Source organism: Phoenix dactylifera, chromosome 6 (genome assembly GCF_051530095.1).
Source record: "Phoenix dactylifera cultivar Ajwa chromosome 6, Ajwa_hap1_PhDact_Kaust_v1.1, whole genome shotgun sequence".
NCBI classification, from domain to species: domain Eukaryota; kingdom Viridiplantae; phylum Streptophyta; class Magnoliopsida; order Arecales; family Arecaceae; genus Phoenix; species Phoenix dactylifera.
Window position 1 is genome coordinate 22072188 of NC_143195.1, and position 17644 is coordinate 22089831.

Consider the following 17644-nt stretch of genomic DNA (forward strand, 5'->3'; position numbering starts at 1 on the left):
TTCTGGTTCAGGACCATGGCCCAATTCAATTTCTGGTTCTGGTCTAATCTACTTCCTGGTTCGGATTTGATTAAATTCCTGATTCAGGTCTGGTTCACCTTCTGGTTCGGGTTTGACCCAATTGCTCTCTGGTTCAGATCAGGGCCCATTTGCATTCAGGCCCAAAGTTTAATTGGTTTCTGGATCAGGCCCGTGGCCTGATTCAATTACTGGGCCCATTTGTATTCAGGCCCAGAAACACAATTAGTTAATTTATAATTAATCTAAAAGGGAGCCTAGTCTCAAACTATATTCGATTTAGTCCCTATAATAAAATTTGAGCTCTTCAAGCCCAGTTAGTTTTAGTTTTAAGAACTCTAGGCTTGAATCAGGGCCCAACCCGACTTCAGGCTTCTAAAGCCAAGTTTATTTGAAGCCCACTCCGGAATCAGGCCCATTTCGGAATCAGGCCCCTTTCGGCCCACAACCATTTTTTTATTTATTTTTTTCTTTTTTTTTCTTTTCTTTTCCCTTTTCTTTCTTTTTCTTCTCTTCTCCCTTCCCGAAGCTTCCTCCCTCTTCTTTCTTTTCTTCTTTTCTTCTCCTTCTTTCTTCCTCCCTTTCCGATCTCCTCCTCTTCTCCTCTTCTCCCATGAAACTAGGAAGCGAGCTCGGAAGGGGCGCTCGGGAGGGAGACGGTCCGAGGTCGTGGGTGCTAGCGGCCGGCCAACATCACTCGCAGCTTAGTCTGGAGCAGTCGATTCCCCCTTTCTTCTTCATCCTTCTTCACTTCAGAAGGGAGGAGGGCGGCTCCCCCTCACGGAAGAGGTCTGTCGCGACCAGCGGCGCCCACGGCCGAACCCGTGGCCGCGCCCGCAGCGGCCGGCCCCCTCTCTATTCTTTGGGGGTCAGAACCAACCCCCTTGAGAAGAAGGGGCCTCCGGCCCACCACAGCTCCGGCCGAAGGCCAGCGGAGCCTGCAGTCGGAGCCGGCGGCTCCTTCGTTCTCACTACAGTGGGGGAGAAACCCACCACTGTGGCTATGGCTGCGATCGAACTCACCACAGCCAAAGAAGAGTTGTAGACGATCTCCCCGCGATCGGAAGAGGGGAGTAAGAGCCTCCGGCCGTCGACGGCTGCAGCCGAGCTCATCGTGCCGGATTCACGACCGAGGACATCCGGTAAGCTCTTCTCCCTTTCTATCCTCCTCTTCTTCTTCTTCCTTCTTTTCATTTCTTTATTTCTCTTTTGTTTTGATCACTCATCCGGATAGATCGGAATATGAAATGAGAGGGATAGAGTGATCAGAAGACTCACCTAGCTCCGGGAAGGAGCTGTGGGGCTTTTCCGGTGAGCTGATGCATCTGCTCCGACGACGCAGTGCGGGGACGAGCTCCCTCCTCCTCCGGCGCCACTGTACTCGATCCGGCTTCTTACACAGAAGGAAGAGGGTGAGGAGTAGGGAGAGTGAGAGGTAAGGGATGAAGCATCCCTGAGTATCTGGGTTCTTATAGGCTCGGCGGGGAGGGAGAAGTGGTGGTGATCGTGGCTGTCAGGCGGTTATAACCGCCTCAACAGTTGTCGATCTCCACCGCCATTCTCCTCCCAAGTTTCCAAATGGGCCGGGATTTACATTCTTCCCCCCTTAAAAGAAATTTCGTCCTCGAAATTTTACATACTTTAATTTTTAAACAAATGAAGTTACTTAGTCTTTTATCCAACATTCTACTATGTTTCTGCTGCGCACTCTAATTCAAAACACTAAAATCTTTGGATTCACTAATAACTTTTGATCAAAATACTACTTGTATTATGAACTAAAGAGTTCCATATTTTCAATTTTCCAAGTAAAGCCTAAAAGAAAGAATATCTGATTCTTGAATACATCTAATCCAGATTAACTCTCAAGTCAATTGTTCCATTCAAAATCATCATATGGGCTCGTTACTGTAATTCCCAAAATGTATTGAATCTTAATTCTCTTATCAATTCAACTGGATGATTCCAAATCAAACTCTTATAACCAGATTTTTTTTTTTTTTTTGATGCTCTACTAAATTTCAAGACTTTAATTCAACACAAATGAGTCAAACCTCAAAGATCTTCCATCTTAACCATCTAAGTCTCTAAAATTTAAATTCTTCACGCAAATTTAGGTTTCCACAATAACCTCAACAATATTGGCAAAAGACCCTAGGTTAACTTATAATTCTAAACTTTGAATTGAAATTCCATATACATCATACAGTCCCCGATAAACATGAATAAGATCTATTATTTGGATCCAAAAGCGATAATTAAAATTATTAGTAATTCCACCAAGATGAATAAAATCAACAATAGACCTATTTGCAATAACTCACAATATTTTTTTTTTTTCAACATAAGAGTTTCATTGATACTCCCCAAACATGTTCAAACCTCGAAGAGTATTTTAATTAGGTATCATAAAAATCTTTCATAGCTTAAAACTTAAACAATTTCTTATGAAGAGATCCTAACTTGCCACAAAATGATTAACTAATAAACAAATAATTACATTCTATGATAATATTCCATGATCAATTCTCTCTCACTAAATTTTGGTCAAAATCCAATTAATCATAACCTAAAATGTCCACCGAGAGGACTCCCAACATAGCTAATCCACACTTTGGCTACGAGCCCAGTTAGCAAGCATTCCAATTTCAATATCTATCTCCAAAATCAAAGTCTCCACTCAATAATAAAGATCCTTGTCAAATCCTAAACTTAAACTTGAGATTAAGCTAACACATCCAATAGTGTCCAATAATTATGAGAAAAATCTAATAGCCCAATCCAAATATGAAAATTCAAATAACTAGAATTCTCCCATCAACATGCATAGTCTATGGTCTTAAGAATTTAATCCACCAATAGTAATACAACTATTTGCAAAATCCAAGTATGCCAATACCAATTATAATCCACATACGGATTTAACCTTGAAGAACAATCCTTTATAATACTATATAAAATAAAATCCTTCTTGACTCATTCTAATTCTATGACCAATCCATGTACAAATCACACTCTAACAATCACATCCAAATCTATATCAATTTTTAAACTTTCGAGTCATTTATACAATATCCGAACGTAGTATAACCGCTATGCCATAGTTAACCTTCCTACACTTATCTTAGGTCAAACATCTCTCATCATGATCAAAAACATCTTATCCAGTACTTCCGTACTGATTGAATACCAAACCCGGTACTTACAATGCTTAGTGATCTTTCACTTATGCACTGAATGTAATTTTACTACTTTTGTCATGTCCTAAGTGATCATAACCTTAAGCTATGATATATTCCTGTTGCAAACCCTAGTGATCTTAAACTTATTCTCTAATTCTAATTTTGGTCATAATCCCATGTGATCATAACTTAAGCTCTGGCAGTTTTCCAATCACAATTCAAAATGATCTTAACCTAAGCTTTGATAGTTTTTCTGTCACAATCACGTCCCTAGAATGGCTTGTATTAGCCCTACATTCCTTCTTTTTGTTGCTCATTGTCACCTAAGACAATATAAACCAATATTATTATTTTATTTTTCTTTTTAATTTATTTTATTATTATTGTTATTATTCCAATTATGTGAAAGCTAACTTAGCTACCCATTTCCATGATTAATTTTAAAGTTTTAAATCATGGTTAAACCTATTGCTCTGATACCACTAAATGTCACGCCCCGAATTCGGATCATGACACGGCCGTGCTATTGCAAACCTTTACCCGCAATAACACGCAGCCACTTCAAAACTTCAAATCAATTATGAACAATTATATTCTTAAATGTTATCAACTATTTCATCAATAAAAGATTGATTACAAAGCATCTAAAAATAGCAATATTTAATGTTTCATTTTCTTTTCCCCATAACCCTGGAGCATGTCATGCTCCTTGTTCCTAGCATCTCCTATTCATCTGTAAAAACATAAATAAATGGATATGAGCTATAAAGCTCAGCAAGTAACAATGCATAATCTTATCAGATCAAGCATAATATTTTTCATACTAGTGCATTATTTTAAGAAACTAACGATTGTAATAAAGAAAGCATTTTCTATAATCAAACCAGATGTAAACCTTTTATCTTTATTCACTGCTTTGAAATCCGTACTTATCATTATTCTTGCTTTGAAATCCGTACTCATAATTATTCATGCTTTAAAATCTGTGCTGTTATTATTCATGCTTTGAAATCTGTGCTTGTAATAAAGTAAACATTTCAAATAATCCAACCAGTCATAAAACTATGCATGTCCATTCATGCAACTTCATAAATATGATTATGCATCATAAAACTTTTGCCATTATTCTATACTTTGAAATTCATACTCTCAGATGGTAGTGTAGCTATGGCCGCTCTTATTCCCACGGCAAGGCCTTTACCACTGCAGGGTGTATCTTCCAGTTACTATTACCCACTGGCGGGGGTTGTAAAGCCAAGTTATTTTTTCCCACTGGCTGGGGTCGTATGCCTAGTTACTGTTACCCACTGGCGGGGGTCGTACATAGCGATCTGAGAGTTCTTAAAACATATCATGCTTTTCATAAATCTTTTCTCATAGATCCATTGGAAAGTGAATAATGGCATCATGCTAATAAAACTCATGATCATGTTGAAAACTTTATTTTTTCCATGCATCTTTCTATATCATCATAATCATGTGTACATAATATAATAATAATAATAATAATGATGGATGCTATGTATCCAAAATCATGTAATCATTTGCTAACACATGCTTGATCCTAATTTTGTGAAAACATAAATAATCATATACAATTTCATAATCGAGTAATCACAAGTATTTGATGAAATATAAGATTATATCAGCTACTTTTTCCACAATTCTTATACATAATTCCAATTGCATAATAATACTTTTTCATCTTATAAAACGTGGTACATGATCCATAATAAGATTAAGACAGGTTACTTACATAATTTGCCCATCAAATGCCAATTCTTCAATACCTAGCAAGATCATTAAATTACATGTCACTGACATATTTAATTTCTATTTATTTATAATCTTAAAGTCATTTACAACCCATCCATAGGACTCAATTTCATTTTCGGGTCCATAGCCCAATTTAATTTCTGATTCAGGCCCATGGCCCAATTCAATTTCTGGTTCTGGTCTAATCTACTTCCTGGTTCGGATTTGATTAAATTCCTGATTCAGGTCTGGTTCACCTTCTGGTTCGGGTTTGACCCAATTGCTCTCTGGTTCAGATCAGGGCCCATTTGCATTCAGGCCCAAAGTTTAATTGGTTTCTGTATCAGGCCCGTGGCCTGATTCAATTACTGGGCCCATTTGTATTCAGGCCCAGAAACACAATTAGTTAATTTATAATTAATCTAAAAGGGAGCCTAGTCTCAAACTATATTCGATTTAGTCCCTATAATAAAATTTGAGCTCTTCAAGCCCAGTTAGTTTTAGTTTTAAGAACTCTAGGCTTGAATCAGGGCCCAACCCGACTTCAGGCTTCTAAAGCCAAGTTTATTTGAAGCCCACTCCGGAATCAGGCCCATTTCGGAATCAGGCCCCTTTCGGCCCACAACCATTTTTTTATTTATTTTTTTCTTTTTTTTTCTTTTCTTTTCCCTTTTCTTTCTTTTTCTTCTCTTCTCCCTTCCCGAAGCTTCCTCCCTCTTCTTTCTTTTCTTCTTTTCTTCTCCTTCTTTCTTCCTCCCTTTCCGATCTCCTCCTCTTCTCCTCTTCTCCCATGAAACTAGGAAGCGAGCTCGGAAGGGGCGCTCGGGAGGGAGACGGTCCGAGGTCGTGGGTGCTAGCGGCCGGCCAACATCACTCGCGGCTCAGTCTGGAGCAGTCGATTCCCCCTTTCTTCTTCATCCTTCTTCACTTCAGAAGGGAGGAGGGCGGCTCCCCCTCACGGAAGAGGTCTGTCGCGACCAACGGCGCCCACGGCCGAACCCGTGGCCGCGCCCGCAGCGGCCGGCCCCCTCTCTGTTCTTTGGGGGTCAGAACCAACCCCCTTGAGAAGAAGGGGCCTCCGGCCCACCACAGCTCCGGCCGAAGGCCAGCGGAGCCTGCAGTCGGAGCCGGCGGCTCCTTCGTTCTCACTACAGTGGGGGAGAAACCCACCACTGTGGCTATAGCTGCGATCGAACTCACCACAGCCAAAGAAGAGTTGTAGACGATCTCCCCGCGATCGGAAGAGGGGAGTAAGAGCCTCCGGCCGTCGACGGCTGCAGCCGAGCTCATCGTGCCGGATTCACGACCGAGGACATCCGGTAAGCTCTTCTCCCTTTCTATCCTCCTCTTCTTCTTCTTCCTTCTTTTCATTTCTTTATTTCTCTTTTGTTTTGATCACTCATCCGGATAGATCGGAATATGAAATGAGAGGGATAGAGTGATCAGAAGACTCACCTAGCTCCGGGAAGGAGCTGTGGGGCTTTTCCGGTGAGCTGATGCATCTGCTCCGACGACGCAGTGCGGGGACGAGCTCCCTCCTCCTCCGGCGCCACTGTACTCGATCCGGCTTCTTACACAGAAGGAAGAGGGTGAGGAGTAGGGAGAGTGAGAGGTAAGGGATGAAGCATCCCTGAGTATCTGGGTTCTTATAGGCTCGGCGGGGAGGGAGAAGTGGTGGTCATCGTGGCTGTCAGGCGGTTATAACCGCCTCAACAGTTGTCGATCTCCACCGCCATTCTCCTCCCAAGTTTCCAAATGGGCCGGGATTTACATTCTTCCCCCCTAAAAGAAATTTCGTCCTCGAAATTTTACATACTTTAATTTTTAAACAAATGAAGTTACTTAGTCTTTTATCCAACATTCTACTATGTTTCTGCTGCGCACTCTAATTCAAAACACTAAAATCTTTGGATTCACTAATAACTTTTGATCAAAATACTACTTGTATTATGAACTAAAGAGTTCCATATTTTCAATTTTCCAAGTAAAGCCTAAAAGAAAGAATATCTGATTCTTGAGTACATCTAATCCAGATTAACTCTCAAGTCAATTGTTCCATTCAAAATCATCATATGGGCTCGTTACTGTAATTCCCAAAATGTATTGAATCTTAATTCTCTTATCAATTCAACTGGATGATTCCAAATCAAACTCTTATAACCAGATTTTTTTTTTTTTTTGATGCTCTACTAAATTTCAAGACTTTAATTCAACACAAATGAGTCAAACCTCAAAGATCTTCCATCTTAACCATCTAAGTCTCTAAAATTTAAATTCTTCACGCAAATTTAGGTTTCCACAATAACCTCAACAATATTGGCAAAAGACCCTAGGTTAACTTATAATTCTAAACTTTGAATTGAAATTCCATATACATCATACAGTCCCCGATAAACATGAATAAGATCTATTATTTGGATCCAAAAGCGATAATTAAAATTATTAGTAATTCCACCAAGATGAATAAAATCAACAATAGACCTATTTGCAATAACTCACAATATTTTTTTTTTTTTTTCAACATAAGAGTTTCATTCATACTCCCCAAACATGTTCAAACCTCGAAGAGTATTTTAATTAGGTATCATAAAAATCTTTCATAGCTTAAAACTTAAACAATTTCTTATGAAGAGATCCTAACTTGCCACAAAATGATTAACTAATAAACAAATAATTACATTCTATGATAATATTCCATGATCAATTCTCTCTCACTAAATTTTGGTCAAAATCCAATTAATCATAACCTAAAATGTCCACCGAGAGGACTCCCAACATAGCTAATCCACACTTTGGCTACGAGCCCAGTTAGCAAGCATTCCAATTTCAATATCTATCTCCAAAATCAAAGTCTCCACTCAATAATAAAGATCCTTGTCAAATCCTAAACTTAAACTTGAGATTAAGCTAACACATCCAATAGTGTCCAATAATTATGAGAAAAATCTAATAGCCCAATCCAAACATGAAAATTCAAATAACTAGAATTCTCCCATCAACATGCATAGTCTATGGTCTTAAGAATTTAATCCACCAATAGTAATACAACTATTTGCAATATCCAAGTATGCCAATACCAATTATAATCCACATACGGATTTAACCTTGAAGAACAATCCTTTATAATACTATATAAAATAAAATCCTTCTTGACTCATTCTAATTCTATGACCAATCCATGTACAAATCACACTCTAACAATCACATCCAAATCTATATCAATTTTTAAACTTTCGAGTCATTTATACAATATCCGAACGTAGTATAACCGCTATGCCATAGTTAACCTTCCTACACTTATCTTAGGTCAAACATCTCTCATCATGATCAAAAACATCTTATCCAGTACTTCCGTACTGATTGAATACCAAACCCGGTACTTACAATGCTTAGTGATCTTTCACTTATGCACTGAATATAATTTTACTACTTTTGTCATGTCCTAAGTGATCATAACCTTAAGCTATGATATATTCCTGTTGCAAACCCTAGTGATCTTAAACTTATTCTCTAATTCTAATTTTGGTCATAATCCCATGTGATCATAACTTAAGCTCTGGCAGTTTTCCAATCACAATTCATAATGATCTTAACCTAAGCTTTGATAGTTTTTCTGTCACAATCACGTCCCTAGAATGGCTTGTATTAGCCCTACATTCCTTCTTTTTGTTGCTCATTGTCACCTAAGACAATATAAACCAATATTATTATTTTATTTTTCTTTTTAATTTATTTTATTATTATTGTTATTATTCCAATTATGTGAAAGCTAACTTAGCTACCCATTTCCATGATTAATTTTAAAGTTTTAAATCATGGTTAAACCTATTGCTCTGATACCACTAAATGTCACGCCCCGAATTCGGATCATGACACGGCCATGCTATTGCAAACCTTTACCCGCAATAACACGCAGCCACTTCAAAACTTCAAATCAATTATGAACAATTATATTCTTAAATGTTATCAACTATTTCATCAATAAAAGATTAATTACAAAGCATCTAAAAATAGCAATATTTAATGTTTCATTTTCTTTTCCCCATAACCCTGGAGCATGTCATGCTCCTTGTTCCTAGCATCTCCTATTCATCTGTAAAAACATAAATAAATGGATATGAGCTATAAAGCTCAGCAAGTAACAATGCATAATCTTATCAGATCAAGCATAATATTTTTCATACTAGTGCATTATTTTAAGAAACTAACGATTGTAATAAAGAAAGCATTTTCTATAATCAAACCAGATGTAAACCTTTTATCTTTATTCACTGCTTTGAAATCCGTACTTATCATTATTCTTGCTTTGAAATCCGTACTCATAATTATTCATGCTTTAAAATCTGTGCTGTTATTATTCATGCTTTGAAATCTGTGCTTGTAATAAAGTAAACATTTCAAATAATCCAACCAGTCATAAAACTATGCATGTCCATTCATGCAACTTCATAAATATGATTATGCATCATAAAACTTTTGCCATTATTCTATACTTTCAAATTCATACTCTCAGATGGTAGTGTAGCTATGGCCGCTCTTATTCCCACGGCAAGGCCTTTACCACTGCAGGGTGTATCTTCCAGTTACTATTACCCACTGGCGGGGGTCGTAAAGCCAAGTTATTTTTTCCCACTGGCTGGGGTCGTATGCCTAGTTACTGTTACCCACTGGCGGGGGTCGTACATAGCGATCTGAGAGTTCTTAAAACGTATCATGCTTTTCATAAATCTTTTCTTATAGATCCATTGGAAAGTGAATAATGGCATCATGCTAATAAAACTCATGATCATGTTGAAAACTTTATTTTTTCCATGCATCTTTCTATATCATCATAATCATGTGTACATAATATAATAATAATAATAATAATAATAATGATGGATGCTATGTATCCAAAATCATGTAATCATTTGCTAGCACATGCTTGATCCTAATTTTGTGAAAACATAAATAATCATATACAATTTCATAATCGAGTAATCACAAGTATTTGATGAAATATAAGATTATATCAGCTACTTTTTCCACAATTCTTATACATAATTCCAATTGCATAATAATACTTTTTCATCTTATAAAACGTGGTACATGATCCATAATAAGATTAAGACAGGTTACTTACATAATTTGCCCATCAAATGCCAATTCTTCAATACCTAGCAAGATCATTAAATTACATGTCACTGACATATTTAATTTCTATTTATTTATAATCTTAAAGTCATTTACAACCCATCCATAGGACTCAATTTCATTTTCGGGTCCATAGCCCAATTTAATTTCTGGTTCAGGCCCATGGCCCAATTCAATTTCTGGTTCTGGTCTAATCTACTTCCTGGTTCGGATTTGATTAAATTCCTGATTCAGGTCTGGTTCACCTTCTGGTTCGGGTTTGACCCAATTGCTCTCTGGTTCAGATCAGGGCCCATTTGCATTCAGGCCCAAAGTTTAATTGGTTTCTGGATCAGGCCCGTGGCCTGATTCAATTACTGGGCTCATTTGTATTCAGGCCCAGAAACACAATTAGTTAATTTATAATTAATCTAAAAGGGAGCCTAGTCTCAAACTATATTCGATTTAGTCCCTATAATAAAATTTGAGCTCTTCAAGCCCAGTTAGTTTTAGTTTTAAGAACTCTAGGCTTGAATCAGGGCCCAACCCGACTTCAGGCTTCTAAAGCCAAGTTTATTTGAAGCCCACTCCGGAATCAGGCCCATTTCGGAATCAGGCCCCTTTCGGCCCACAACCATTTTTTTATTTATTTTTTTCTTTTTTTTTCTTTTCTTTTCCCTTTTCTTTCTTTTTCTTCTCTTCTCCCTTCCCGAAGCTTCCTCCCTCTTCTTTCTTTTCTTCTTTTCTTCTCCTTCTTTCTTCCTCCCTTTCCGATCTCCTCCTCTTCTCCTCTTCTCCCATGAAACTAGGAAGCGAGCTCGGAAGGGGCGCTCGGGAGGGAGACGGTCCGAGGTCGTGGGTGCTAGCGGCCGGCCAACATCACTCGCGGCTCAGTCTGGAGCAGTCGATTCCCCCTTTCTTCTTCATCCTTCTTCACTTCAGAAGGGAGGAGGGCGGCTCCCCCTCACGGAAGAGGTCTGTCGCGACCAGCGGCGCCCACGGCCGAACCCGTGGCCGCGCCCGCAGCGGCCGGCCCCCTCTCTGTTCTTTGGGGGTCAGAACCAACCCCCTTGAGAAGAAGGGGCCTCCGGCCCACCACAGCTCCGGCCGAAGGCCAGCGGAGCCTGCAGTCGGAGCCGGCGGCTCCTTCGTTCTCACTACAGTGGGGGAGAAACCCACCACTGTGGCTATGGCTGCGATCGAACTCACCACAGCCAAAGAAGAGTTGTAGACGATCTCCCCGCGATCGGAAGAGGGGAGTAAGAGCCTCCGGCCGTCGACGGCTGCAGCCGAGCTCATCGTGCCGGATTCACGACCGAGGACATCCGGTAAGCTCTTCTCCCTTTCTATCCTCCTCTTCTTCTTCTTCCTTCTTTTCATTTCTTTATTTCTCTTTTGTTTTGATCACTCATCCGGATAGATCGGAATATGAAATGAGAGGGATAGAGTGATCAGAAGACTCACCTAGCTCCGGGAAGAAGCTGTGGGGCTTTTCCGGTGAGCTGATGCATCTGCTCCGACGACGCAGTGCGGGGACGAGCTCCCTCCTCCTCCGGCGCCACTGTACTCGATCCGGCTTCTTACACAGAAGGAAGAGGGTGAGGAGTAGGGAGAGTGAGAGGTAAGGGATGAAGCATCCCTGAGTATCTGGGTTCTTATAGGCTCGGCGGGGAGGGAGAAGTGGTGGTGATCGTGGCTGTCAGGCGGTTATAACCGCCTCAACAGTTGTCGATCTCCACCGCCATTCTCCTCCCAAGTTTCCAAATGGGCCGGGATTTACAATACCCATTCATATCCAGTAACATGCATGTTAGGCAGACAGAGAACAAGATTCCAGGTTTGGTTAGAGATAAGAGCATCCATTTCTTCTTCCATAGTTGCTAACCAACCTGGGTGCTTAAGTGCTGATCTAATAGACCAAAGTTCCAATTGGATTGCTTGGATAACTTGAGCTAATTAGCGTCAATATGATATAGAAATCCCTACCTTACTTCGAGTTCAATATGGTTTAGAAATCCCTACCTTACTTCGAGTGATGAGATATTGGTGGTGTTATAATGGAGGGTTGAGTATCACTTGATAAATCTGTTGATTGTTGGCATATTCATATTTGGTGAATCTGGTGATGGCATCTCTTTTAATAGGGCATTTTTTGACATTCCTTCATCTCATATTTCGTTTCATGAGTTGTCACCAGTGAATCTATTGGTGGAACTATTATCTGGCACCTCTATAGTTGTAGTATGTTCTAATGGAGCAGAATTAGTAGTAGCCATTTGTGATGTCAATAACAACAATAGTACAATCAGTAGCTTTATCATCAAGCATACTAGAAGAAATAGAAACATTAGTGGTAACAAATGAATACTGAGTTATGATCTCTGGATGTGCCTATCATTATAGATAAAAATTTCACCATTTGTAGGACCAATCAAAAATAGAGAAGAAGGATCTGCAAATGGAAATGTCAATTCATTAAATACAACATGACGAGAAATGTATACCAAGCTAGTAAGAGGATGCAGATGATGATAATCTTTGCAGAAAGTCAATATGACAACTTTTACGGAAACTCAACCATGATAACTTTGGTAGAAATATCATGGCATTTATGGAAACTCAAAACCATGGTTGCAGCCTAGAAATCTGCATTCAGTCACCTGAGATTATCAAATCTTGATCCAATCTCAATTTTCTTATCAATCACTTGAGAGTATTATAATTCTCAAATCTGGCTAGCTTGGTTTCCCTACCAATCACTTGAAAGAATCAGAATTCAGATCTTAAATTTTTGAGTTTGAGTTTTGAATTCTTGAATGTGATTTTTGAATTTTCAAATCTTAGTCTGGCTCGGTTTCCTTACCAGTTATATCTCGTAAATGATTGAGGCTACTAAGCTTGATGTATCCGCAAGAGACAAAATCCATACTGAGAGAGACGCAGAAGCTAGCTTAAGTGCTAAGATGGTGGAGTATCTTCATCTGCTTGAAGAATTGAAAGGTCAGAAGGAACTTATTTGTAGAGTTGTCATTGGCCTACCTGACGGATGAACAACTCAGAGGAATTTTCTGCATCATGATCCAATACAGTTGCTCTGGTCATTCTTCTGCTCTCAGCTACAGGAACGTGACATGCGCCAGTTTCAGTTTATGCAACTATTCATGGTACATAGAAGAACCTGGAATATGAAACTAATCTAACCTTTGAAAAGTCAGGATCGTCAATTTCCATGATCTCATTGATTTGGAAACCAAAAGAGATTATTACTTTTGTAGTGTTGTTCAAAACGAATATCTTAATTTTCTTGTTATGGTAGTTGTGGTCTCAGGGTTCTACTACTAGGTGAGCAACACTAGTTTTCAATGAAAGAAAAAGTTCTCTAAGAAAAGGATCCTACTGTAAAGATTACTAAGCTATGAATTTAATTTGAAAAGGGGAAAAAAAGATTCAGAATTCCCTCCTCTCTGATCACATGAAGCTAATAGAATGTTATGATTCTTTCTTTGAAGACTTGCAGCTGATTTTTTTTTAGGAAATACTAGTGGTTGATTAGAAGGCAACAATTCCTTAAAGAGGTTTGGAGGCCACTATTCTAACATTTACCTGAACTTGGGAACCATTGAGCGGGCATTCTCAGCATTTAAAATTGCCTCAGTAGTCATCTTTCTAATTAGCTAGTTAGCCTTTTGATCTTCATCCAGATGTTGATTTATCATAAGTCGACTCAGTCCTTGACCCATCACACGGAGGTTCATATTTAGTTAGATACTAAGGTATGCCCAGAGAACTTTGGCAAACAATTTAACTGTAGTTTCTACTATAAATGAAAGGCCTCCTGAAGAGGTGGAAAAAGAAAACTCAGCTAGCCTTATTAATGAAATCTAATATATATGCTGCACAGCACTTTTCTGTCATGAGAACTTGAATCCCAACTACTCAGCAAGCCTTATCATTAAAATTTAATACGTTCCAAACCCCTTTTCTGTCATGAGAAAACACTCTTTTTGAAATTGCTTCAAATCCAACACTAACAAACATTGTAAGGCAACTTGCTACCCAAATACGTAAGGCAAACTTATGCCCTGTGAAGGCATGTTCGAAGTATTGTTGTGGTTTGAAAGATCTTACAACGCCAAAAAATGGTAAAACCAAGTTTACAATTTATTTCATCATCACAAGTCATATATAGATGAAAGAGAAGAACCAGCCCAAAGTTGGAAGAGTCAATATTAAAAGAGGCAAAAAAAAAAAGAGAAAATGTTGATTTATAAAGCAGCACGCCTTTATGATTGCTCTTGGTCCTGTTCAGGCTCGGGCGCTGGCTCTGCCGGTGCTTGCTCTTGTTCTTGCTGTTGCTCAGTAGCACTCCGTTTCATCGAGGCAGCATTGATTAGATGATTGTAGCTTCCCTTCTCCTTGAACAACTGTGCAAAGTGGTGCTTGCAGTAGAGGATGCCATCGAGCGCGGCATAGGATGATGGCGTAAGGGTGCACCCTCCATGAGAGCACTTGAAACAGGTCTTGTGGTATGACTCTCCCTCCACAGTTATCTGCCACAACAAAGAGAGAACAGTGACAAGTTATGCTGAGTATCTTCTTTTAGTCCTAACATATGATGGGAGGTAGAAGAACTAACCTTTTCCAGAGGGTATGCTGTTTTCTTGCAGCTGGCACATTTGTCTTGGGTCCCAGAGAACATATAGGACACCTTGCTCGGGGTCCTATTCTGTTAAGGTTGAGATCAAATTGTATTAGCCATGCATTGATAATGACATTGTGATTAGTTATTTCTTAAAGGAACAAAGGGAAAAGAGAAATTTGAATGATGGAGCATGAAGTGAAATTAGTGTACCAGTTCATTCTTATCCTTTGCACCTGAGCATCACAGAACCAACATCAAGCCATGCCACATTCAACAGAAAGAAGTTATTAATTTTCTTGAGAGTCTTAGCTCAAGAAATGATCCAAGTATAAATAGATGGCCAATGACTATGATTTGGATTGATGGCTTTCTACACTAGTTTTGCTAGTAAAGAATATAAAATATATATATAAAAAACATCTTTTAGATTGATAAAAGCATAAAATTATCAGGAGAATGAAGATTTTTACCTGTTGGGAATTTCTTGGTAAAGCTGCCTGTCTCCTTGAAGAGCTGCTCAAAGTGAGGTTTGCAGTAGAGGACCCCATCCATGGAAGAGTAGTTGCACATCTAAAGACATGCCCAGGCAACATATGAAGTATAAGTTTTGCCTAATGAAAAGCAACTAGAAAAGCTAAAATGTGTTTGAAATTTCAATGTTGACATATTGCTATACAAAAGTCAATGCTTAAAATCAATATCGAACCACCATATAGCTTAATGTTTAGCCATCCCATGGCAATAGCATCTTAAAATAACAAATTAACTTTTCTCAGAAAAATAAAATAGCAAAGTAACAATGTTTTGCACATTTTATGTTCAGATGATATAATCTTGTATCTAAGTATTAATCTTATGGCTAAAATATAATATCAATATGATAAATCATACTAAATTCTCCGGGGGAAAAAAAGGCTATGGTGCTATTAACATTATGATGCATATCCACAGATCATTATTTTATAGGCCATTATATATATATGTTTATAACATGATGGAGCTTAAAACTGTCACAAGGGCCCTTAAAGGGTTAAAACAGCTACCATGATTTACACCCCTGGGTTATTTTGACGCGCCACGAGCAAACTAGTGATTTACAATATACAAATCAGTTTTTTCTTTTCTTTTTCAGAAAAAAAACAATGTACAATACAGTTTTGAGGAATAATGTAGAAATAGTTACAGTTTAAGCTGATAGAATGAGATAGATTTATTTATATATTTTATATTTTTTTACACAAGAATTGAACATACCGTAAGATTTCCTTTGCAGTGGCTGCATTTGAAGCAGGTCTTGTGATAGGGAACCCCATCTGCCGTCAGGAGATCAATGAAATGGACGGTCTTGTCGCATGCCTTGCATTTGTCCTGGGTGCCGCTGAAAGACATGGTGATAATTCAAAAGCAAATATCCTAGTTGCAAAGGTAGAAGATGGAAGCCCAAGAGATCAAAAAACCAAATCAAGTACTAGTATCTTCGTTATATATTCATATGCTAGAGAATATTTAGTAAGAAGGAAAGAAGAAACGTTCATCTGGCGAACGAAGTGTGGTGATGGATCTTTGCCTCTCAATCTGCAATGAAGAAAAGCAGATGAAAGGCGAAAAGACGGTAGAGATAAGAAAAAAAAGAAGTGAAGGCTATAAGGCATGAAATTCAAAACCTGATTTGGTGAAGAGAGAATGCGAATGCAGGAGGAAATATAGGAGAGGAAAGCGGTGGTTTGCAAGCTACAAACCACACAGACAAGGTCAACAGCGAGGATATATGAAAGGTGTCACGTTCTATTCAACCATGTTCTACCATATCCCAGGAATACTAAATTTTTAATGGCCGTCACCATTTGACCGTGTCCTAGACTCTTTTTGCCTAATTATAGTTTTTTTTGGTACAAATCTACTTATCCAAGCAATGCGTAAGGTTGCAAATGGGTTGGGTTGACCCGTGACTCAACCTAGCCGGACCTGCTTAGACCCGACCCAATCCATTTTGGAGGACCCATAGGGCCGATTTAGGTCCTAAAATTGGATCCGTTCTATTTTCTAGGTCGAATCTGGGTTCATTGAATTCAGACCCGACCCAACTCATTTGAAATTTGAATAATTTTGGATTTTCAATCCTACGACCCGACTCGACCCGAATCTATAAAATTATTTTGGCCTGCGAGCTGCAGCCTGTGAGGTGTAAACACAAGTTCTAAAGCCATGATAGGTTGATCCGAATCTGACCCGAACCGAACCCGAACCCGAACCCGGTTGGGTCTGGGTCCAAAATTAGAATCCGAACAAGAAACTGGGTTAAATCGGGATCACCATGACCCGACTCGATTCGACCTATTTGCACGCCTAGCAATAAGTAAAAGACTATAGTAAGAGATCCTCAGGTGCAAGCCATTTGTAACTTTGGCTACAGGAAATTCCTTCAAGTGGAGTAGATGGCAAGGTCTCATTGGCTTCACAGCTCGCGGTTTCATTTATTTCATTTTTTTGTTTGATGAGTGACTTAAATAGAAAGAATTAAATGTAACCAAGGAAAAAAGAAAGAATTAAATAAAGTCTTACTGCCTATTAATATCTTCCATGGACCTGACTATTAAGAAATTCCCACAGCTCAGGTTTCAAAATATCTATTTGCCTTTTCACAAGTTAGCAAGGCAGCGCCAGAATCCAATCCAAAGGACCTAGCAGTCTAGCATATCAAAAATATGTTTTGGAATCTTATCTTAGTCTTAGGTTGTCTCTTGAACAAATAATTTTCTGAATTTTTTCTATAAATAAATAAATCAAGAACTGATCAATAATATTGTTGAATTTTTACGCAGGTTTTACAATTTTTCAGGAGTTTTCCGTGACTAATTTGAAGAAATTTTTGTGTTGCAAAATATTACTGCTAGTGAGTTGTCTAGATGGTACCATTCCTTGCCACATGGATAAA

The 17644-nt window shown here is 38.7% G+C and overlaps 1 protein-coding gene and 1 long non-coding RNA gene across 2 annotated transcripts; one reads left to right on the forward strand and one right to left on the reverse strand.

Annotated features, from left to right (window-relative positions):
- The first annotated feature begins 9936 nt into the window (after positions 1–9936).
- Positions 9937–13380, forward strand: LOC149753351 (uncharacterized). The gene is made up of 2 exons (XR_016395728.1): positions 9937–11395; positions 11488–13380. It is a non-coding gene; the product is annotated as an uncharacterized LOC149753351 (long non-coding RNA).
- Positions 13381–14052: 672 nt separating this feature from the next.
- On the reverse strand, positions 14053–16413 carry LOC103697750 (LIM domain-containing protein WLIM2b-like). The gene is made up of 5 exons (XM_089923892.1): positions 15964–16413; positions 15180–15279; positions 14920–14942; positions 14704–14793; positions 14053–14617 (listed from the first exon to the last, which is right to left on the reverse strand). The coding sequence occupies exons 1-5, from the start codon at positions 16096–16098 to the stop codon at positions 14351–14353; spliced, it is 615 nt and encodes a 204-aa protein (XP_089780018.1). The 5' UTR covers positions 16099–16413; the 3' UTR covers positions 14053–14350.
- Between the last annotated feature and the right edge of the window lie 1231 nt (positions 16414–17644).

Bases quoted from the DNA above. Each gene is read 5' to 3' on its own strand.
- LOC103697750 (XM_089923892.1), bottom strand. From the start codon at position 16,098: ATGTCTTTCAGCGGCACCCAGGACAAATGCAAGGCATGCGACAAGACC. The intron at 14,794-14,919 runs GTACACTAATTT...CAACCTTAACAG, and splicing joins CAAAGGATAAGAATGAACTG to AATAGGACCCCGAGCAAGGT. The intron at 14,618-14,703 runs GTTAGTTCTTCT...TTGTTGTGGCAG, and splicing joins CAGCATACCCTCTGGAAAAG to ATAACTGTGGAGGGAGAGTC.